This window comes from Nematolebias whitei, chromosome 23 (assembly GCF_014905685.2).
Source record: "Nematolebias whitei isolate Nwh7 chromosome 23, NemWhi1, whole genome shotgun sequence".
In the NCBI taxonomy this organism is placed as follows: Eukaryota; Metazoa; Chordata; class Actinopteri; order Cyprinodontiformes; family Rivulidae; genus Nematolebias; species Nematolebias whitei.
Genome location: NC_056520.1, coordinates 20559635 through 20583281, shown reverse-complemented (window position 1 = coordinate 20583281; position 23647 = coordinate 20559635). Strand labels below are relative to the sequence as shown.

Below are 23647 nucleotides of genomic sequence, written 5' to 3'. Positions count from 1 at the left end.
ACACACATTACATACATATATACAAACAAGCACATGACATACATATACACACACACACACACACACACACACACACACACACACACACACACACACACACACACACACACACACACACACACACACACACACACACACACACACACACATACAACAGCTGTTTAAACTAAAAGGGCACCAAAGCTAAAGTAATAGATTTTAAGAATCTGTTTAAAAACAAAACAAATGTAAAGTAAACAAATAATTCAAACACACAGATCCTGAGTATTTTGTCTACTAAGGGTAATAATTGGCCATGCAGAATCTTAAAACAAAAGCTGAAAGCTATTTTCTAACCTGCAAAGCTAATATGCGCTAGGTTAGCTTGCTTGCTAGCTAAGAACAGAGCTTTTGGAGGGAAATAACTATGAAATGGAAGTGAAACCCGATTAAAAAAAATTAAATTCCAATTAAAATCTACTAAACACACAAATTATTTTGTGAAAAATAAAACAAAGCATGTCCCTCACATTTTTTTAATTTACTAAGACATGACCAAAGTTAAAACAGTGGGTTTTACCAATCAGTACAAATACATTAAAATATGTATATACAAATCATGGGTATTTAAATCTCATATTCAGGCGAGTAACAACAAATAACCACTTAAAAATGCCCACTTTCATTTTTTGTTTTCCACTGTCTTCCTCTGGGTTCGCCACAACGATCGAACCTGCATGAAAATGGAAAATCTTAAAATGCCACAGTGAAATTAAAATTGTATTCTAGCAAAACTAAGGTGAGCTAGGTTAGTTAAGTAATCTGCTTTCTTGAGTTGACATAATGGACGTCATTGGACAAAAATACAAAACTCTGGGTGTAGCATCGTTAACTCAACTTGACTAGAGGCATTCATTATGCCATCTGCTGTCAATGTCTTTAATACATTTTGTTTATTTCTGCAGAGAAGTTGTGGAAACATATGGGTTGACTTCATTTTGAGTCAGAAGAACTGCAACTGCATTATGTAATGGTTGGCATTTGCTATCTCATTCCTGTGGTCCAAGAGGCGGTTTGACTTTTCCTTCAGCTACATCTCCTTTCTGTAGAGAGTCTCCATCTTTCAGTTTAAATACAGATCAATTTTCCACATGGGAATGACTGGTATTGCATTTTTCATCTGTCCTCTTGCCTGCCTTGAGACTGGATTGCTTGTCATTTCAGTGGGAGCATGATTTTCTTTCTTTTTCTTAAGGTGGGTTTGTGCACGTGGAGCCACGTGGAAGCACTTAAACCTGCTGAGTTCAAAGACAGGACTAACAGACAGTGCTTCCCTCACGCTTAGAAGGAATGGTATGAGACAGAGAAATTAGTGCTTGTGAGTGGAATACCATCCCTGATGGAGAGACACTTAGTCAGAGATGGTCTGTAAATGAGTGCAGGAAGCAAATGAAAAGGGCCCCAGTGAAGGACGAAATGGAGATGCATTGTTTCTGTCACTGTGGTGGAAAAAGACACGCATCCGTCTCCCACAGAAGCTAGTGAATGCGCAAACACTAGCCGCTCCGCTTGGCTGCAGATCCCCCTTTATTTTTTGTTAACTGCAGTGAATGAGGTCCCTGATGAGGAGGTTCAACAGTGTCAGAGCTGGGCCTCTTTAAGGGTAAGCTCCCCCCCCCCCCCCCCCCATTCCACACAAAACCACCACACTGATTAAACTCTTGTTGTGGCTTACACAAGTTGGGTTGCAGTAGCTACTGAGGTGGGCTTGTGGTGCAGCTTTCACTGCCGTTTGTAGAAGGCAACCTGACCTGCTGTTATAGGAAGCTGGTGAAACAACCCCTCTGTATCCCTCCTCCCACACTGGCACGGCATGAACAGGTAAACCCAGCTTTTCATCATAGTTCATGCTCAATAATCCAGGTAAAAAAATCCAACAAAGTTAAGTCAGGTCATCTGGACAGCTTATTTTTTTTGTTGAGACGTTTCGTCCTTCATCCAAAGGACTTCATCAATCCAAGGAGCCACAAACAAACTTAGTCCCACAAGCAGCACTCTCCCATGGCCCAACCTGTTTGTGGTGATAAGATGGTTCCTGGGACCCGCCCTCTCCCCCGTCGACTCCTCTGTGGCAGCCATAGCCAAAGTGGTTCAAAACATCAAAGTTCATGCTCAATAATCCAGGTAAAAAAAGCCAACAACGTTAAGTCAGATCCTTTGGACATTATTTTTCTTTTCCAGCCAGCTCTTATTAAATGTGGGACATTTGAGTGTCCCGCCCTTCCTTATGCGGGACAGGGAGCAAAATCTGGGACTGTCCCGCCCAAATTGGTTCGGTAGAAAACACATTTTCTTCCACCTTTCATTTTTACAGATAATAGAAGTTTGTTGCGGCGACTGAGAACAATTCATGTCTATCTTCTTGTTTGCCCATCCAACAACTAAAAGGAGAGATCTGCTTGTCGGAGCGTTAGGTTGTCTCGAACACACGGAAACGGCTTATGTCAACCCCTGCTGGATATGCATCTGCAATTGTTTAACTTTTAGAGACAATAAACTTCAAGGTGGCTATCATAGCTAATTGACATTAGAGTTGCATTCGGGCCCAAAAAATCTGATCCGACCCGGTCCCAGCCCGCAGTCATAATTTCCGAACCCCACCCCACCAGACCAATTAACTGTAATTACAGGTCCAAACCCGGACACCCCGCCCCACCCCCCCCCCCCCCCCCCCCCCCCCGGACATTTTTAATTGATTATTAACGGTCAGGGACACGCAACTGAATAAACGGAGCAGAAGATTCGGAGCTGAGAGGCGTTTGTACTTTCATGGCCATAAAAAAGCATTTAAACCCTATTTCTGCCTGCATTCTTGTGAATTACTGAAACAAGCGGACAGCTTTGACACACGCGTCTGCTTTGGGATCTCACCAGTTTGAGTCGTCGGCCGCGTGTGTCTGCTGAGTGCAGCGGCAGAATGAACAGCCATTTGAACGATAGATCGCTGCCTGGCAGTATAGTCCCATCTGAAGCTTAATTGAACTTTTTACCTCTTTCAAGGCCAGTCATCTCGCACTGAAATGGCTGCGTACGGCTGGTGGAAGTATGGCAAGCTATGTTATCATATAATTGGATCGCGGCTGATCCTGACCTAATTAAAAGCCAGAGACCGGCCCGGCCCGCTCATTAATCACGTTATAATGGCCTGGCCCTAATCCGGGTCGGGCCGGGTTTCAGGTTCGGGTTAGAAATGACAGCTCTAATTGACATAGCCAACACGAAATGGTTATAAGTCAGTCAGCTTTACAGATATGGGATACAGTTTGTTGTAGTAATAACTGTAGCATGATCTGAGTTTGCTCATAACCTACTTTTAGGATTTGACCAAAATGGCTAAAACTTTTATTTCTCAAATTAAATATCTCTTGGCCATCTTAGTTAGTTAGAGTGCCGAGATGGGATAGAGGTAGGGCAGCCGACTTGGGAGCAGAAAGTCGCGGTTTGACTCCCAGCCATTCCCGCATGTTGAGGTGTCTCTGAGCAAAACACCCAATCCTTAATTGCTCCCTGTATGCCCAATAGCAGCCCATTGCTCCACCTGAGTGTATCCCAGGTGCGATGGGTTAAATGAAGAGAACCAATTTTGTCATTGTATGGGAACATACAATGATGACCTTGAATCCTTGAATATAGCACTTATACTTATAGTCTAAATTCTGGCTCAAAATGTGATGAACAGTATGTATTCTTTCAAATGCTATGCCTTTTGATTTATTATTTGAAGGCAGGCGTTGGTTGCTCAAGATGCCACTCAACAGCAAGGCTACAACAGGTTCGTAACCCTATTAGGCTGTGGTTTTCTTCCACCAGCTGTTTGCGCTGTTGTAAATCTCTCCTCGATGATGGAGGGGGATGTTTAGTTTGTGTCAGGGTTTTCCCCAGGCGCAGGTAATAAAGACTCCAGTAAAGTATGTTTTTTTGGAAAGGGAGGGTGTATTTCTTCACAGAAATTCACCACCTTCCTGAAGATAAAATATGACCAGTGACGTCTACATTTCAGGCCATGATTGAATGAGAGAGAAATTAAACTGATATGTTCAGTGGGTTTATAAGTTCACTGTAGTGCTTTGGAAGATATTCAGCTAATAAGCTGCTTCTTATGTGGGAGTCTGGCATAGCTAAAGCCCAAAAGTGGCTACTTATCATACTTTCTGAGGGTCAGTTTGTCATTTTTCTGGACCAGTCCCAGTCCTTGAGTGTTGTTGAGTTTCAGTAGTTGTTTCTTTATCTTTTCCCTCACTCTTCTTATCCCTGCCAAAAAACATGCTGTTATTGAACAGTGTTACTCCGCTGTGTCCCTGAGTTAATTCCCTCAGAACCAGCAGAGGAATGTATCCTGACTTGCGTTGTTTGGGAGAAAAATTTGTTTCACTCAGTGTTTGCATTTAAATAATTTTCTTTCTCTTGAATGACAAATCACTTTATTTTCACAAGCTTTTTCATTGCCCTCTCAATCAAAAACGTCAAGCGGTTCATATTTAACTGAATACTCATTTTCATCTTCATCTTTTATGGACAGATTTCTCAGTGCAGCCAGGGGGCGGAGGGAGTCCAGTTTAGTGGCCTCAGGATTTCATCTCTGCTCTTTGCAGATGATGTGGCCCTGTTGACGTCATCGTGCCGTGATCTTCAGCTCTCACTGGAGTGGTTTGCAGCTGAGTGTGAAATGGCTAGGATGAGAATCAGCGCCTCCAAATCTGAGGCCTTGGTCCTTAGTCGGAAAAAGGTGGATTGCTCTCTTGGGGTCGAGGGTGAGGTTCTGCCTCAAGTGGAGTCCATTTACCATTTTACCATTTATATATCTGCAGTCCTTATAATCAAACCAACCTATTTTTGATTTACTTGAACAACCACTAACATTAACAAACCCCATTGAGCCAATAGAAATGGCTTCAGATTCACCAACCACAAAAAACATTAAAGTCAAAACAGTCATAGTTCAAGTGTGTGAGGCAGCAGGGAAAATAATCAGCACCTCCAAATCTGAGGCCATGGTCCTCGAGCGTAAAAGGGTGGATTGCTCTCTTCAGGTCGAGGGTGAGGTTCTGCCTCAAGTGGAGGAGTTTAAGTATCGCCGAGTTTTGTTCACAAGTTAGGGAAGAATGGAGCCTGAGATTGACAGATAAATTGGTGCAGCATTTGCAATACTGCGTACTCTGTGCTGGTCCAATGTGGTGAAGGAAGAAGCTGAGCTGTAAGGCGAAGCTCTCTGTTTACCGGTTGGTCTATGTTCCTACCCTCACCTTTGGTCATGAGGTCTGGGTAGTGACCGAAAGAATGAGATTGCGGATACAGGCGGTTGAAATGATTTTCCTCTGCAGGGTAGCTAGACTCTCCCTTAGAGAAAGGGTGAGAAGTTCAGTCATCCGAGAGAGACAGAGTAGAACAGCTGCTCCTCCACATCGAGAGGAGCCAGTTGAGGTGGTTTAGGCATCTGGTAAGGATGGTTCCTAGGCGCCTCCCTAGGGAGGTGCTTCGGGCATGTCCGACTGTGAGGAAACCCTGGGAAAAACCCAGGGTATGCTGGACAGACTTATCTCTCGGTTGGCCTGGGAACGCCTTGGGGTCCCCCCAGAAGAGCTGATAGATGTGGCTGTGGAAAGAGATGTCAAGGCCTCCCTGCTCAAGCTGCTGCCCTTGCGACCCGACTTCAGAACAAATGGAAAATAATGGATGGATGGAGCTTCATCTGAGAATTTTCAGAATAGCATTGCTTAAGGATATTTTATGCTGGTTTCCATTATTACTTATATGGGATTCTCCCTATTTTCACTTGGATTATGTTTGTTTTGTCAAATAATCTTTCTCACCACTGAGCAGTTTGGTTGTACGTCAGTGAATCATCTACATATTGTCGCATCAACAGTTTGATCTATGGTCTTCACACCCTTTTATTCTTTTGTAAATGAGCTGTTTTAGCAAAACATATGCATGAATACACACAAAAAACACGTGCCAATCCTAAAATCTGTGGTTTGTTTTTAAGATTTCAAGTTAAACCTGCAGTGTTTCTTTCATCTGCTCGAAATATGCAACAACATTTGCATATTTGGATTAAAAGTCCATGTTAAAGGCTTTTTGTATCGCCATGAGTCACATGAGATCCTCTTCCCCAAAAGAGCTTCAGAAGCTTTTTGGGAACAAAGCCTCAGTGTTGCACAAAGCAGCTTATTATAAACACACCCACTACTAAACTGCACAAAATGCTAATAGCTTTTTTTTACTGTCCAGAATTATGCACTCATCCCCCTTTTCTCTTCAGTTCAATAGTACGTCTTAAGTGTGCAGTAGCACCACCACACACACACAAACTCGAGACACAGAATTGTCTTTATAGCAGCCTGCTGGCATTTTCTTCTTCAACCCCCATTAACCGTGTTGCGGGCATGATTTCCCAGAGCTATGAGCATGCGTTTTCTTTTACGGCCCAATTAGGCGTCTGTCTTCGCATGTCTGTGTGGATCTCTTCTCGAGTCTTTACCCCTTGACTGTGTTGAGGAAGTCCTTTTTGACGCATTTCCAGTTTGACCTAATCGGAGTGTGAGGATGAGATTAGTGAGTAGCAGCAAGGGAGGAAGTCTCAACCAGCTGTTTTGTTGGTTTTTAATTTCTTTTGTAAAGGAGAAATTGTCCTATCCAGAGCAACAACATGCCTTAGCTTCAGTTTAATATTGAATGCATGACAGCTATAAAAAATTTTACTAATTCGCTGACACGTAGTCTTTTTCTTTTTTTTATCGCCTGCCAAAAGAAAGGCAAAAAGCAGGCAATATTGTTTTTGCCTGTGTTTCTGTGTCTTATGGAGGTACATCTACAACTCATTATCCTTTAAAATCAACCCAATTCAAGATGGCTGCCACAGTTACTTTACTTGAGGTAACACAAAAATGGCTGTGACTCAGTCAGTTTTACAAATATTGAGCTAAAATGTGGTGCGGTAGTAGCTGAGGGTGATCCACAACTGAAATTCCAAGTGCTAACTGATTGTGCAAGATTTCTGTTGGATAAAAATATCCTCTATTCATCTTACTCAAAGAAGCCACACACAATGACGGGAAGATTTTTAGCCAGTTTTACTTGCAAGGGCAAATTTTCACAGCGGGTTACACATATGTACAGAAGTTACATGCATAGAGCCCAGTCACGAGAATCTGCCACGGGCAGTGTGCGAGTCTTCTTTTTATAAGCTTATCAGCTCCTGGCTCACAGGCAGACTGGTGTCCTTAGCCATCCAGCTACACATGCAGGATCCTTATTCAGCTCTCTCTGAGAGAGAAAGGAACTCTCTGGGAACTCATACTCTGTTCATGTGCAGCTGCTGTTCAGGGTATTGTTTTTATGCTACTAGTTATTAGTGTAGTTAACATTTTTCTTAGTTCATATCTTAGATCTTATTACTGTTTTTCTTTCACATTTTAGTACTTTTGTTGGAAGTAACTGAGACCCTGTGTACACAATTTTGTTCCACCACGTGGTGTGTATGACAAATAAAGAACCTTGAATCCTTAAATCCTTGAGTTAACATTCTCAGCCATAGTAGTTAAAAATAGGGATGCACGATATTGGATTTTTGGCCGATATCTGTTATGTTAAATATAGCCAATATGTTAACGAAGATAGCCGATATGTTAAAACTTATCTGGCCAATAACCGATAACAATATTTTTAAATATACTTTCCTTTGTCAGAACATAGCCCTCTTGTTTATTCTTATTTGCTACAAAATTGTGTAACAGCTGTAAGAGCTGGTGACATATATTCAGTAACAGCCATATGATATGCAGAGTACTTTAACTTCTATTAAATGAAAAGTGTTAAATATTATTTATTAGCATTAGTCACCTGCGATGCTGTCTCACTTGTGGAGGCTTGTTCCAGGTTCCTAGCTGCAGTGTGGGATACTTTTCACTCTTGTGCATGAAGGACAGCCTTTTTAAGTTCAAAGTTTTTTTGTCTATTCATTGTGCCGTAAGAACAATTATGCTAATGGGGCTAACACTTGACGTCCAAATGTCTGTGGTAAAACTCACCCAAGTGCTATCGGCTATTAGCTTCTCAATGACGTCGGAAATGATGGCTTGTAACTTGAGTAAGGCTACATCGGAAAAATATCTCCAAATGGGGATGATGTATCGAGGCTCAACATAGTCCAAAAATCTTTAGGATCCGATATCCTCAACAAAATTAAAACTTTCACATCGCAGATATTTTGACTTCTCCCTCTCCGCTGTGATCAGATCATGTAGGCGCACATGAAGTCATCACGTTGTGCTAGCGTTGCAGGCATCCTTGTCTCTGGGTTGCCATACAAAAACAGCGCCTTTTATATCGGTGAGTTATTTTGATGGAATGGCCGATGTCCGATATTGAACTTTAACGCTAATCTTGGCCGATACTATGCCAATAATATCGTGCGTCCCTAGTTAAAAACATCCATAAACCTTAACCAAAATTCCCTGACAAATTCATGATATTGTCTTGGTCAAAATTCACCCAAAACTGTCGTAACTTTGTCTTTTCCCAGCATTAAATGATGTTGGTTTAAAACTCCAGCTTGAAAAGGACTGGGCTTAATCTGCGGTTTTAATTTTTGCCCCGATTTTACGTTAGTAGAATTCTCCTTCTTTGGATCATTATAAGAAGTTTAGGATCTAGGACTATCTCGCCTCAGTCATCTGAGGAAGTAGAGTCTCTGCTGAGCTTTCTTGATCAGGCTGGTAGTATTGTTGCCCCAGCTGAGGTTGTCATTCATGTGTACACCCAAGTACTTGTAACTGGAGACCAGTTCCACCTAAATCCTCCTATGTTTGGGGGTGGGGGAGGTGTGTTTGCTCCTTCAGAAATCCACAATCATCTCCTTCATCTTCATCACATTAATGTGAAGGTTCTTTCTGCACCATCTCCAGGTGTTCCACCTCCTGCCTGTAGTTGGACTCATCATTGTTTGTGAAGCATCCAACCACTACTGTATCGTCTACAAACCTGCAAACTGTATGGCAGCTTGGATGGGTAGTTGCACAGTCATATGTGAACAGAATGAACAGGAGGGGGCTCAACACACAGCCCTGTGGGGAGCCAGTGCTGAGGGTTATGGTGGAGGAGAATTTGTGGCTCCTCACAGACAGTGGTCTGTTAGTTAATACATCATATATACATGTTGGTTTATACAGCACATAAATTTGGAATAATTGTGATTTTTAAAAGGCTGTAGCACTTAAAGCGTCTATTGTTGTGCAGTCAGGCCCAGCAAGCTGCAGGGAAAGCTCGCTGACATTTTCTCCGCTCTGACAGGAGCTGAGCAGTTGCTGGGTGAACGGCGCACAGCGGGGATGGGGAACAATAGCAGGGGGTCTTTGTGATCCGTCTTCTCGTTTGACAAGCAATTCAGTTGCTTTAGGCAGTGACAAATAAAGACGCAGCACCAACTGGAGCAAAAACAACTCAATTTAATTTTTATGCACTTTTTTCTTGGGTCGTTAAAATGCACTCAAGAAAATACGTGCAGACTATAAATGGGTTTGCTCGTCTGGCGATAGAAGTCTGAAGTTTTCCCTGTGTTGATAGTAATTTCTCCTTAGTTCTTTTCTGCAGCTCGCTGTAAATCGAGCTGTGTTGATTTTTCTAAATTTTATTTCTTTTGGTCCACATTTTAGCGGCAAGATGTCGCACGCTCTCTCTGGTATGAAGGGTTTCTCGATAAGGCTGATCATGAAGAAAACAAAACAGATTTAATGATCAAACTGCTGGAATACGCTGTACATTACTCACTGCATTCTGCTAGTTTCTTTCTCACTTTTTAATATTTTTGGCTTGTTCTTTTCCCGTAGGGCCACGTTTTCCACTTTGTGTCCAAACAGATTCATCCTGAAAGTCTTCACAGGAGACTGAAGGATGAACCCGAACAGCTTTGAGGTGCTTTTGTTTTCAGTCTTTTCTCCTGTGGAGAGTTATCATCATCAGTCAATACCATCTGGTTTCTCTCTCAGTTGACATCAGTTGCGTTTACCTCTTGACTTGGTCATTTGTTTTATGCCGGTACCCTCTGAAAGTTAATGTTGTGTAACTTCTTTTGTATAAAGAAGTGGCACCACTGTAAAGCTTTCGGTTATACTGTTTCCCTTTGCAATTGACATGGTCGCCCATGTTTCATGGCTACAGGTGACAAATTTTCAATGGTTTTCTAAGCTGCTTACCCTAAGACAGGGGTGTCCAAACCTTTTGCAAACAGGGCCAGATTTGGTAAGGTAAATATGTGTGGGGGCCAACCATTCAAGCCTGACATTCTTTGAACCGTTAGCATTAATTGCAAATGAACTATTATGAAATTTTTACTGCTGATGAGTCACTTTTTCGCAGCGTTCGTTCCCAGTTAGCTTGTCGTAGTAGGCATGTTTCGTTTGTTAGTGAGTGCCTCTTGATATTGAATTCCTTGAAAACCGCCGCAGTTTCTTGGCAAATTAGGCATTTGTTTTGTATTTCAGTGAAAAACCACTCAAATCTCAACTTGTCCTGGAAGTGGCGGCCCTCGCGGTCAACTTTTCTTTTGTTAGTTACAGTCGACGATTTAGAAAATGGTCTGGAAAGGATCACACTGCCATCTTCTGGTGACATATAAAATATCTTTTTATACCTGTATATTTAGGGCTAGACGATGTGGCTAGGGGTGCACCAATTGCAGATTTCTGGCCGATCACAATCACCGATTTCTAAAAAGTCTGATCTGCCGATCCCGATTTTGGCCGATACTGATTTATTTTATAAGCGACACTGTCAGATGTTATAAGGTCACAATGCACCTTCAATTTTCCAATCTTATTTTACTGAAAAACATACCCTTGAACAATATCCTAGAAACAATACAAACTTGTTTTAACTGTCCATGAGGTAGTGCTCCGAAATCAAGTTTAGACAATTGTTGTTAAAACTAAAAAAATGAGTAAAATTGGTTTCTCATGCAAGTATTGGCCGATTTCCCAAAATTAAGGAAATCAGGACTGCTGGCCGATTTAGCAGTGCACCCCTAGATATGCCCAAAACTTTGATCACAATATATTTCTTAATTTCGGTCGATAACGATATAATTTGATATCGATATAAACAATATAAAAAGCCTCAGAAAAACTGTACAAATAAATTAATGTTCACCTTTTATTTGTATTTAGCATTCAAAAATTTTTGAAATCACCATCAAATAAACATAAAATTCTCAATTTTGTCAATAATAATAGTTTTAACTTTAAACAACAACAACATATGGCTGGGGGTGTTGTTTCAGGGACAGGTTGGCTCAAACTTTTATTGTGCTTCATCTTCTGACTCTCAACATATTCTATCAAGTGGAACAAGTTAGATATTCCCACCTCTAGTTTGAACAACTCTCCATCACATTTTGCAACACACTGACTGAAACCTGCAGTTTATCGGATCTTAGATAGCCGAACCACTTCCACACCACCAAATTAGTCTTTCCTCTCTTCTCAATTATATCATCTGCTTTCTCTTCGCTTGTGAAAGCTTGTTCAATCACATTCTGACGGTCATGGGCACTCATTTTGAAGAGAAAACTTAAAGCGCGTTGGAGATTAGCCTAGCCTGCTACCGCTAACACCTACTGGACTCTCGCTCAGCGTAACATTACATCACCACGCACTTACGTAGGTGTGTCACAGCTTTTTCTGTCTGGGTTGAAACTGAAGCAGCCGCTTCAACCCGAACAGAAAGAGAAATGCGTCAGTGAAATGCTGTAATCATATCGAAATATCGAAAATGTGCTTAAAACTCATATCACCGATATTGAACAAAAGTATATCGTGATATATTGATATCGGATTATTGTCCAGCCCTATGTGTATTTTATACTTTTGGCAGCGATGGTGGTGGGCCGCATATTATTGATTTTATGACAGAGCCTGCCAGCCAGTGGAAATTTGATCACGGGCCACAAATGGCCCCCAGGCCGGACTTTGGACATGCCTACCCTAAGATGTCAAAGGTGGTGAGAGTACTAGATTTACCATCCCAGTTTGGTCAGGCTTTGACCATGTAGCACAAGACAAGTGATGGGTTAAAAGGAACCAAGGAGCAAGTTGTGTTGTTTTAGGTGGCTTATGATTTTTGAGAGGATGGCACGTTTCTTAGATTACCTAAACCCCTGAACTGAACCTGGACAATAGACGAGAGAATGACTCCAGAGGAAATCCAAGAGTCGTAGAAACGAGCTTAATTTGCACTTGCTAAGCAGGTTGTGTTAGTGGGTTAAATCTGCAGGTGGAGTAATTCAGGTTGAGGTTCTTGTCATGTATCCACCGCATTTAACCGCCTAGCTGACCATAATGAATATGTATGTACTTAGTGGTGACAGAGCTTTATAATTCATCTTATTTGCTGCTATGAAGAGGGTCTGAGTCATGCTAAAGGTAAACAGAATAGCTTCAGACAGACCTAAATGGGTGTTTGACTTTTTGTGTCACTAAATGAAAAGTAAACACGTTTTTTTTTTTTTTTTTCAAATACAAGAACACTGGCATATTTAAAGCAGTTGATTTCCCCCCCCCCCCCCCCCACCCCCCCCCCCCCATCTGGAGCTTTTTCTGGTGACTTTCTTTAGGCTTGGTTTGGTATTCGTTTCCAGATTTCAGCACCGTTCACTGATGGACGGCTGGTTGTTACGACTCCCTGCCGGACCTTCTAATTATCTTAGAAGAAAGAAGTAAAGCCCAAAGAGACAGCTGTGGGAAACTGGACCCGGCCTCTGCAGGTCAGCCAGGATTTGTTTTTTTCTCAGACTCTAACTCTGAGTTTGAGTGAACGCCCCCTGAAATCTTTTACTGTAAACAAATCCAGCAGGGCAAATAGCTTGAAAGAAAACTGCATGACTGTGTGTATTTGACTTTTTTTTTTTTTGGCTGGTTAAAAAAAACTTCATTGACGGATCTTTGTTGAAAGAAGCGTTTGTGATTGGAAGTGAAAGGACCCCAGTCTTGGCTCTGCTGGAACTGATCCACATCCCCTTAGCTGGAGGAAGTCAACACATGCCAAATATTTTTAGAAAAAATAAACAAGGCAAAAAAAAACCAGTGCCTTATTTTACCTGAGCCATGGGATCATTTTCTCTTTTTAAAGTCCGTCCAAGATCCAGAACGACCTAAAATATTTCCTCACTGCTGTTCTGAACTGTTGCCTTTAATATAAATACCGTAATTGCCGGGCTACAGAACACACCTGACTGTAAGCCGTGCATACTAAATTTAAGATAAAACAATTTTCTACATAAATAAGACGCTCCGGTTATTAAGCCACGGGTATCCACGTTACATTATCAGTAGCTGTGCCCAACTCCTGGCATTATGTGCAGCTCTTGTTGCAGTGCAAGAATCAGCCACCGGATGGCGTTTCATATACTATGGCTTGGGGATCGTCATAAGTCTTCATGATGCTTCGTTGTCTGACTCATGGTTAAAACCATTCAACCTACAAAATTAACACAACTAAGCATAATCACTGGGCAGAATAGTGCCAAACACCTACGCAACCAAAAAAAAAAAAAAAAAAAGTATATACTGGTCAATGTTGCACACAATTCTTATCGAGGTCATGTGATCAGGAGTCACAATACTGGTAAAATACGGTAAATATTCATTAAATTACTACCAATGATTTTAATTGTTAAACACTTTTGGTAACGGCTGCTGTTTTTAAATGTACTTTCTAAATAATTTTGATGTGATTTCTGCTCAGCGGAGCCCACATGAGGGGGAGGAGGAGGAGGACAGGGGAAGAGCCCCTCCCTCCCGTTGTCTCCTCCGCTCCTTTTCATGCGTTCGGATGAGCTTAAATGAGATACTGGTATTTAAACGCATATTTACCATACACAGGAAGATGGCACGCAAAAAGCATTTAAAAACTTTTTATTAAAATATGTACCAGACTTGACTGCTTTAAAAATAAATGTTGATGACTTCTGATCAGAGGAGTCACGTGACCCATGAGGAGAAGAACATCCGGTAATTTTTTTTTTCTTTTCTGAAAAACACCTTTAACACAGCAAAAAAAAAAAAAAAAAAAAAGTACCGGTAGTCAACCAAAAGTCACTCGTCGCTATGTTCTTCGTCCTCCTGTGAATAAAGTCCTCTTCGAGGCTCCGAAAAACACACACTGCCTCCGTCTTGCAGCTGTTTCCTTCTTCGACAGCCTGATCGATCGCTTTTAACTTGACAGCTGCATCATAAGAAATTCTCCGTGCGTTTTCGATTATCGCTGCAGATGAACACGGTCTGTACATGAGGCGCACAATACGGTAACTTGATCTGAAGAAATTAATGCACGTCTATCTTGGGGGATGGTCCTCAAGAGTGCTCATTGGTCATTTCGGTTAGACTTCTGGTCACATGATGACAGAGTGGGTGGAGTTATGGTAGGGACTTTGAAACCATGAGCAAGAGGTTTGGTACATGAATGCCCAGCTCTGTCAAAGGAAAATGTTATTTAGCGGCAGGAAGTTACAGAGAGATGGCAGGAAGTCTGTCAAAATAAAATATATAAATACAAATTATTAAAATGTATGAAATTAAATACACAAATTAGCCGCACCTGCATATAAACTGCGGGTTACAAAGCGTGAGGAGAAAAGTAGCGGCTTGCACACCGGCAATTACGGTATCTGTTCATGAAAGCAGTTTTTGAAATTGTCTCAAAATTGTAGACGTACTTCGCTGTTGGCTCCATTTGTCAAGTCCTTATGCCTGTACAGAATTTATTTTCGCACCAGGATGGTATGAGTTTCTAGAAAAGTGTAGTTTTTTTTTGCCATCTGTTCTTAATATTCACTTGTTCGTTCCCACATTAAAAACTGTTAAGTAAAAGCATGCAGATGCATAGTAAACCAAAAAAAAAACCTGCACAGTAGGCAAACAGTGGAATTTGATATTGCAAAATATTCCCAGAGCCCAAACTGTTGATGCAGACTCATTTATTTGAAATATTCTCTGCAGCTGTAACGTTCGTTCTACTTCCACCGCACTTTGACCGAATTTAATAAAACGTTACCAGCAACGCTTTGTTTGCGGTAGAGCTCGTAAAGTCTGACCTCGCCTTTCAGGTCGGCGCCTGTTTGTGAACCTTACTTTCTTCACATTTCAGCACTTCAGCTATTACCTATTCATTAGTTTTTTTTTTATTTTTAATTCTCTCTCTCTCTCACACGCTGTTCAGATCACGTTCAGGTTTTGTTCTTGTAACTGCCAGCTCGCTGCGTGGACAGCAAACTAACCACAAACAGCTTTTTAGACCAAAGTCGAGGCTTTAAAGCCCTGTTGCTTTGGACTAGTTTTCAAAAAAAAAAAAAAAACCCTCCTTGAAGACGTTTGTTTGCACGGTGCTGTAAGAAAATCCAGCCTGTCTGGTTTGTGAAAGCATTGTTTTCATAACTGCAACTGATATTTAAAGATTTTATCCTCTGCATTCCAGCGTGATCCGTTACTTCGGCGTGATATTAGTTATCTACCCAGTGCGAGCACATCAGCCTTCTTTAGTTACTGGAGAAGGGTTTGCTGTTTATTGGAGGAAATTGCTTTTCCTCTAAACGTGACAAACATACCGTCTCGACATTTCTGTTCAAACAGGACTTTGTTGCCAAACTTTAAGAACAGCTTTGCTCCTGTTTCAGCCGATTCCACGTCTCGTTTCAAGCTTTCGTTCAGGATTCATGCAGCTTAAAAGCTGAATTTTAGATCATGAGTGAGAATAATGCTTGTTTCGCCTAGGGCTGAACAATTGATTGCATTTGCGATAATATCGCGATACGATAAAAGAAGATTTTGTAATCGCAAAGGCCAAAATTTGACTGGTCACGCGATTTGGTTACGTAACTTTTGAGTGAGCAGTCAACGCGTCAAGCCTGAAACATTTGAAAGTTTGGTACCAAAGAGGGGCAGCTTGTTGAATTATTTTGACTATAAAAAATAAGACGTTGTGCAACGACACTTATTGTGCAGAACCTGCCTTGCTGCTGTTGCTACCTCTCGAGGTAACGCCACAAATCTTTACTAACACTTAAAAAACACTACAAAGACATTTAAGATAGTTTCATGGTTAGAATGCCAACAACCAGTGCTTCAACTTCAAAGTACCAGCTGACAGGGATCACTGACCGAACTGTTCTGAAGGTGTTACTCCGTATGAACATAATTCGAAACGGCACATGGAAATAACTCAAGCAATAACGGAGTTCATATCGAAAGACATGATGCCCATTAATATAGTGACCAAGCCTGGGTTTACGTCTTTGGTAAACACAATGGATAAGCAGTAGGTTTGTTGCAATAAACATTAAATCAATTAATCGCATGATAAATGAAAATTATTGACCTCATTTTCACTTATCAGCTTTATGTTTTTTCGTCTTTCTCTTTCTACTAAAGACACTGGATGACAAAATGCTCAACTCCGGTGCTCTTCACTGACCCCTCCCTTTCTCTTTTCTCTTTAAAATCTGTTTTAACCGTCCAAAATCACATTTTTGGATCGTTAAAAGCTGAGAAGCTAAGCTACGAGCTAAGCTAACAGGCCGACCTCGGTGGGGAAAAAAAACTCCGTCTTGTCGAAGCTCCAAAATTCAAAGTTGAAACCCGTGCCTTTGTGTAAAATGTTGGTTTTCTCTGCAAAAAGAAGCTGAGAACTTGTTTACTGATTTTTGTATTAAAAGCTTTGTGTGACAAATGCTATGCTAAAGAGCTCACACCACACAGAGCGTCCGCCATGTTGAGAACTGAAGAAAAGGAAGAAGAGACAGCCCATGTCACATCAAGGGGCCTCCCTCCCATTTTTCTTAGAGACACGCTGCTCACTCCCTCATTATCCATCCTTCAGTTCAAACAGTCTTATACTACCATCAAGTGGTCAAAAAAGGCACTACACTCAAAACAAATTACCCCACATTTCTTCTTAAATTTGACAATAATGACTAATTATTGTTAAATTTCAAACAATATTATTGTTTATTGCAATAATTTCTGAGACAATTAATCACCCAGCAAAATTTGTTATCATGACAGGCCTAATAAGTGGTACAGAATGCCCTCGCGCACACGTTTTAGCCAAGTTGCTATTCCGGAGCTATACATACAATACAGAAACAGAGTTGCAGCGGAGCTGAAAACAGTAGTTTTTTTGCAACTGAAACAGATTTATTGCTTGTGTTCGTTGAAAAATACATGAGAAGAAGACGTTGAAAAATTATTGCATGTTAAATCGCAATTACAATATTGAGGTTAAAAAAAAAATCGCAATTAGAATATTTTCTAAAATTGTTCAGCCCTAGTTTTGCCCATGCCTTTGTCTTTTATACCAGTCTTATACCACTGTTCACTCCCCTGCTTTGTATCTTCTGTGTCACATGGAGAAGCTCATCCAAGTCCAACATGGCTCTGCTCTGCAGAAAACTGGAGTTGCTGCTGTTGAAGTTGGACGTGGAGGAGATCCCATTTGAGCTTTTGCCAATGAAGCCTGTTTGAAGAGAAAATAAGAGGCATGGCGTGAAGGCCCTTTCATGAGACAAAAGCTGCAAACACAACAGGTCATCCATGTCAGGCTTAGAGGAACAATCCAGGCTTTAAAAGAAATGAGGAAGAATGGATGTTTTTCTTTCTTTATTTCATTTTTTCCCTTTGTCTCCTCCAACCTGTTTCTCCACTTCATCCTCTCCCTTTCCTTTTAACATTTAAACCAAGATAACACCTGGAGATCCAAGCTTCACACCAGCATTTGCTAAGAAAACACAGTTATCATTCAGTAATTGTGTAAATATAAGCATTCAGCTTGTCCCTCTGCAGAAAATGTGTGTGTGTGTGTATTTTTGGTGTGTGGGTGTGTCCCTACGAAGAGATTGGACACACTCTCACATGCGGTAGCCAGATGGTACACATTTGGCTCACATTTGCATTCATGACAACGCATGCTTTAAGAAGTTAAAAGCAGACGTTTTAGTTTCTGTACGAGTTCTTGCGTCAGTTTATACAAATGCTTTGAGTTTTATAAGATGAGCGACAACCGGTTTCTCGTAGCAGCGTGGCTGAATGCGTCATCGCCGCCACGTGTGTGTATTTGAGAACCACTTTTTGTTTGCGATGCTGTTGCAGCAGCTTCTGTCTGCACTGTCCGTCCACATAGCTATTTAATGTAATCGGTGACTAATATGATTTGAAATCCAGTTATTGAAGAGGTGCAAAGCCAGATCTGTGCCATGAAAATTGTTAAAATTAACAAATCGGTTGCAGCAGGTAATGATGTGACCTGGAAGAAGCTGGTACGGATGGATGGATTGATTGATGGATTGATTCATTTTTGTAATTTAAAGTAACATATCCATTTGCTAGTCTTTAGTAGCTGAAGTACAGTTGATTTAATGATGAACAATTACTCAGAAACACTTCCTCATGCTTCCTTCTCTAAATTTGGAATATTTTTTGTCTAACAATGTGGAGTCAGGTCTTCTGGACGGATTCTTCTTGGTTGAAACGTTTTGTCTTTAATTCCTGTCTCGTCTTACACTGCCTGGCCCCAAAAAAGTCTCTACCAAAAAGAAAAGGTCACACGCTAACATTTCGTTGGACCGCCTTTAGCTTTGATTACGGCATGCATTCACTGTGGCATTGTTTCGATAAACTTCTGCGATGTCACAAGATCTATTTCCATCCAGTGTTGCATACATTTTTCACCAAGATCTTTCATTGATGACTAGGCACTAGGCATGATGGGTGCATCACTTCAGCTGCCTCTCTTCTTAACCTGATGCACCCATCACTCTGGAACAGGGTAAATCTGGACTCATCAGACCACATGACCTTGCTCCAGAGTCCAATCTTTATGCTCCCTAGCAAATTGAAGCCTTTTTTCCCCAGTTAGCCTCACTGATTAGTGGTTTTCTTAAGGCTACACGACTGTTCAGTCCCAATCTGTGTTCTTCGCATTGTGCGTTTGGAAATGCTCTTACTTTCATTATTAAACATCGCCCTGAGTGCTAATGTTGTTTTTCTTTGATTTGATTTCACCAAACGTTTGTGATCGCCAATCACGATCATTCAGGATTTTTTTTCTGGCCACATTTCTTCCTCGAAAACAATGGGTCCCCACTATCCTTCCAGTTTGTGAATATCAAGCAACCATCAGTGCATTGACGATTGATCCACTTTTTGCATTTGAACAATTAGTTTTGGATGTCATCAGCAAACTGGTTGATCCACTTTGAGAAGGTGCTGCTTATAAGATGGAGTTTGTTGCAGCTCCTCAGACTGAAGAAGTCTTTTGGATAAAAGACGAAAACGTTTCAACAAAGAAAAATCCGTCCAGAGGACCTGACTCAACCTTGTTAGACATATCTATCTGGATTACTGAACATGCACCAGGACATTTGTCTTTTTAGTCTTCTTACAATTGATCCGTAGTGTCAGATGTACCATATTTCCTCCAAGGACAACAAACAAAAAAAATATTTTTAAGTAATTACAGTTGAAACGTGTTGAAAACCTTATGTGTTTAAATTCAAAGGGGAGTGGCCCAATGTCCTTGTTTTTTGAGACCTTCATGTAATAGGATAAATAATCCACTTTGAAAATAGTAGACAAATAGGATATTCAATAAGACATTAATGAAGCTGAATGGGAAAATGTGTCTTAAAGCCCCTGATGAGTTTTAATGCCAGATGAGAACTTGTTATTTGGTCTCACTACGACTCACTTTTGACTCCGCTCAGGTAGGGCTGGATGATATGGCCAAAACTTTTATCACAATATATTTCTTAATCTTGGTCGATAACGATATATATCGATATAAACGATATAAACGCCTCAGAAAAACTGTATTCAGGGATACGTTGGCTCAAACTTTATTGTGCTTCATCTTGTGACTCAGCATTTTCTATCGAGTGGAACAAGTTAGGAACGACTCTCCGTCACATTTTGCAGAACACTGAAACCTGCAGTTTATCAGATCTTAGAAAGCCGAACCACGTCCACACCTCCAAATTAGTCTTTCCTCTCTTATCAGTTATGTCGTCTGCTCATCCTTCAGCCCCTTATTAGACCTAAACATTTAAATTTATCTCACATTTGGGTCAGAAGTCAGTAGGGCTGGGCGATATGGACCAAAATCTATATTTTAAGGTGAATGGCGATATACGATATATATATCGATATTTTTAAAATATCGAGATATCGCCTAGCCCTAAAAGTCAGCCTTCTGTTAGTGAAGATGCTTCTTATGCCCCTTTTGCACTGCTTTTATTCAGCCCCAACTCTTTTTAGCCCTGCTCACACCAGCCTGATTTGTACCGCACTTCAGGACGGTTTCTGGAGGCGTGTCCAGAATCCAAAATCCTGCTAATGAACTTTTAATGACCTTTAGGTCACCATGAGAGTGAGAGTTCTGCGATGAGTTAAACTCAAAGCAGTCTGCTCCTCAGATAAATAATGTTAAATTATTATTTTTAAATATGAATGTTTCTGTTCAGTGCCCTGAGACGACTTCTGTTGTGACTTGGCGCTAGGATTGTGCGATATGGCATAAAATTCATATCACGATATGTATTGTGAAGGGTGGCGATAACGATATATATCGCAATATGTTTTGGGTATAAAACTTAATAGGAATTTTTAAGCATAGGGTGTCCTTTTGCTATCATATATTTAGAATAAAAAAAAAATCCACTACTAGTCAAGTCAAGTCAAGTCAGATTTATTTATAGAGCACATTTAAAACAGAAACTGTTACCAAAGTGCTCTACTAGGTCCAGAGAGTTTTTAAATAATAAACAAATCAAGTATTAGGCTTTTTTCTTGTAGTGCAAAACAGTGCAAAAGATATAAAATGTAGTTTTAGCCATATGTTTTAAACAAAAGAATACGTTGTTAACAGTTTTCAGTATTCTCACTTAAGAAATGAACAGCAACAGAGCAGCATTTTACACTGAAACATTTCACCCTCCAACACTCTAGTGGGCGCCTCCTTCTGCTTTAATGGAGAGCTGACACAAAATGAGTCTGTGGCTTTGACCAGAGGGTCTCGCTGTAAAATCACACAACACAGCGTTCTTTTCACAGATCAGAGAGCAGGGTTCTCTAAAGCTGACCAACGCTTACAAAAAACTTTCGACGGAACACAGCGTGTTGCGCATGCGTCAGAATACGGCAACACTACGGCAAGCCGGACGTAGTTAGCTTGTAGCTTTGCTACTTAGCTCTCGAAGAAAAGACTAACGCCACTTGCGCACAATTTTCAATTAAAAAAAGTAACGATTAATCTGACAGCACTGATTTTACATCAGACACAGCATTACTGCAGTTAGCCGGTAGAAGTTAGATCTCTATCGTAGGCTTAATTTCTATCGTTTTTACCGTATACTTTTTATATCGCGCATTCCTACTTGGCGCTATAGAAATTGAATTAAATCTGATGAACCAGATCCTACAAAAACATTTATGATTAAAATTCTATATTTTTCTTCATCATTTGATGGATTTGCACTCGTGTCTACTTTTATTGTTCAATTTAGATATGTGGTTTTGTTTCTTGTCTACAGATTTTATTTTAGTTTTGATTTAAAGTGTAATTTTTGTTTTGCGATTTGTACGGTAGGTTAGAATAAAGTTGAACTCAAGGCTCTTCTTTAAGCATATTTGAGGGGAATATTCCTGAGAGATCCAATAACTTAGTCTTTTTATGATTTTTCAGCTGAGTTAACTTTAACAGATTATTTAATAAAGTCAAAGTGAAAACAGGATTTCATAATAAAGCCGGCACCATTTATTTATTTTTATTCTTCACTGATAAAAACATTATTTTTATACATAAAATGTTTAAAAATGTTTCCACCTCCGTCCCGGACTCCCTGTCCTGTCTCCTGCCAGGGCTCGTAATCCAGCCTCGCATGCTTCAACGGTTCGGCAGCTCGTATGATCCTCCGCGGTGACTCGGCTCGCTCCAATTTTGCCGTCGGTCACCAAACACAAAAACCGCCTGGACTTCAGAATTAAACACGGTGTTGTCATTATTGTTTTTAAAATCTTAAAAGTAGATCCAGCCGCTGCTCCGCGTTCCGAGAAATTGCAAAAGGCGGATCGGTGAAAAGTTTCTAAGATCCAGTGACTCCTCCCCCTGACCAATCGGTGTCCTGCATTCACGTTTCGGTCCGGAGTCAGCTCGACTCAGCTACAATTGTCCCACCAGAGAAGCAGGGAAGAAAAAAGATCCCGAATCAGCTACAAAGTACTGGTGCAAAAGGGATCTTTCCGTGGCGGGCGGAGCAGAGTTGGGGCTTATTAGAGTCTGTTTGAAATCAAATATGCGAACATGGACACTCTTTCAGCACACACTTTGCATCTTCTCATTTTACAGAGCTCCTATGTTTCTGTCATTGCATTTATTTTAATTAAATTTAATCTCTCTTCTCTTTCAGCAACGCTCACATGGTAAAGTGCTGTTTGATCTGGTTTGCGTCCATCTCAACCTGACTGAAGGAGACTATTTTGGACTGGAGTATCAGGACCAACGGAAGATGACGGTAAGCTTCAGCTGGAGAGCTTTGTGGCTTCAGATCTTTACCCTTTAATATTTATTTGTTTGTTTGTTTCACACTTTAATGTGACATTTAAAGAAAAGCTAGCGAGAACATCCTCGTGTTTTCTGTTTTCCACAGGTGTGGTTGGATCTCCTGAAGCCGACGCTGAAGCAGATCAGACGTACGTAGCTCTTACACGGATAGAAAGGGTTTGATTTTGTCACATGTCCACTTCCTGTCTCTTCCCTCTTTTAACGCATCCCATCATTTTTCTCCTTCAGGGCCGAAAAACACCATCCTTCGCTTTGTGGTGAAGTTCTTCCCTCCTGACCACACGCAGCTCATGGAGGAGCTGACTCAGTAAGTTTCAGAAACCACACCTATCCGAAGAAGCACCCCCTTAAATTAAAGATGTGTTGGTTTCCTGTCTGGCTCAAGTGTTTTCTGTAGGCCTTCATGAGGGTTTTTAAAGCGCCATTTACGGTTTATGGACGCTTCTAAAAATATCTTGTCGTCTTTTTTGGTGCTTTAAGTTGTTCTTGGTCAGGCACATTTAGGATTTTAGAGTTTTGTTTAGCTCTGTCAGCTGGGAAACAGACTTGTTAAACGTTTATTGTCCCAATTCAGCCAAACGAGACACTCGAGTGCTCATGATTCAGTTTTTGTCCCCCTGACGCAGAGCAAAAAAGGACATTGGAAGTACCCTCCATCTTTCTGTCCGTCTGTGCATGTTGTGAGCATAACTTGGGGGGGGGGGGGGGGGGTGATGTACCAACTCCCATTTTGGTAGATTGATACATCTAGATGTAAGTTCCTTTCAAAAATTGGTTTGCCATGTCAAAATTCAAGATGGCTACCTCCATCAAAGTCCATCCATGCTGTGAGCTGGATAACATGAAACCTAAGTGAGGCACAAACTTCCACTTTGGTATGTAGCTTAGGTTTTTTTTGGTTAAGGGTTTGGTTTGCTTTAGGGTCAGAGTGTTAGGTTTTGGGCAATGAAATCCCGGGTTAAATTTAGGGTCAGAGCAGAAGGTTAAAGGTCATGTATGTATATAT

At 40.9% G+C, this 23647-nt stretch overlaps 1 protein-coding gene across 1 annotated transcript in view; it reads left to right on the top strand.

The window, feature by feature from the left end:
* LOC119428707 (FERM, ARHGEF and pleckstrin domain-containing protein 1) overlaps nt 1-23647 on the top strand; it is a 126445-nt gene that overhangs the window by 51728 nt on the left and 51070 nt on the right. The window contains exons 3-5 of the mRNA XM_037696379.1: nt 22487-22591; nt 22727-22769; nt 22870-22948. Of these exons, the coding sequence (XP_037552307.1) occupies nt 22487-22591; nt 22727-22769; nt 22870-22948 (227 nt within the window). The remainder of the gene's footprint in view (nt 1-22486; nt 22592-22726; nt 22770-22869; nt 22949-23647) is intronic.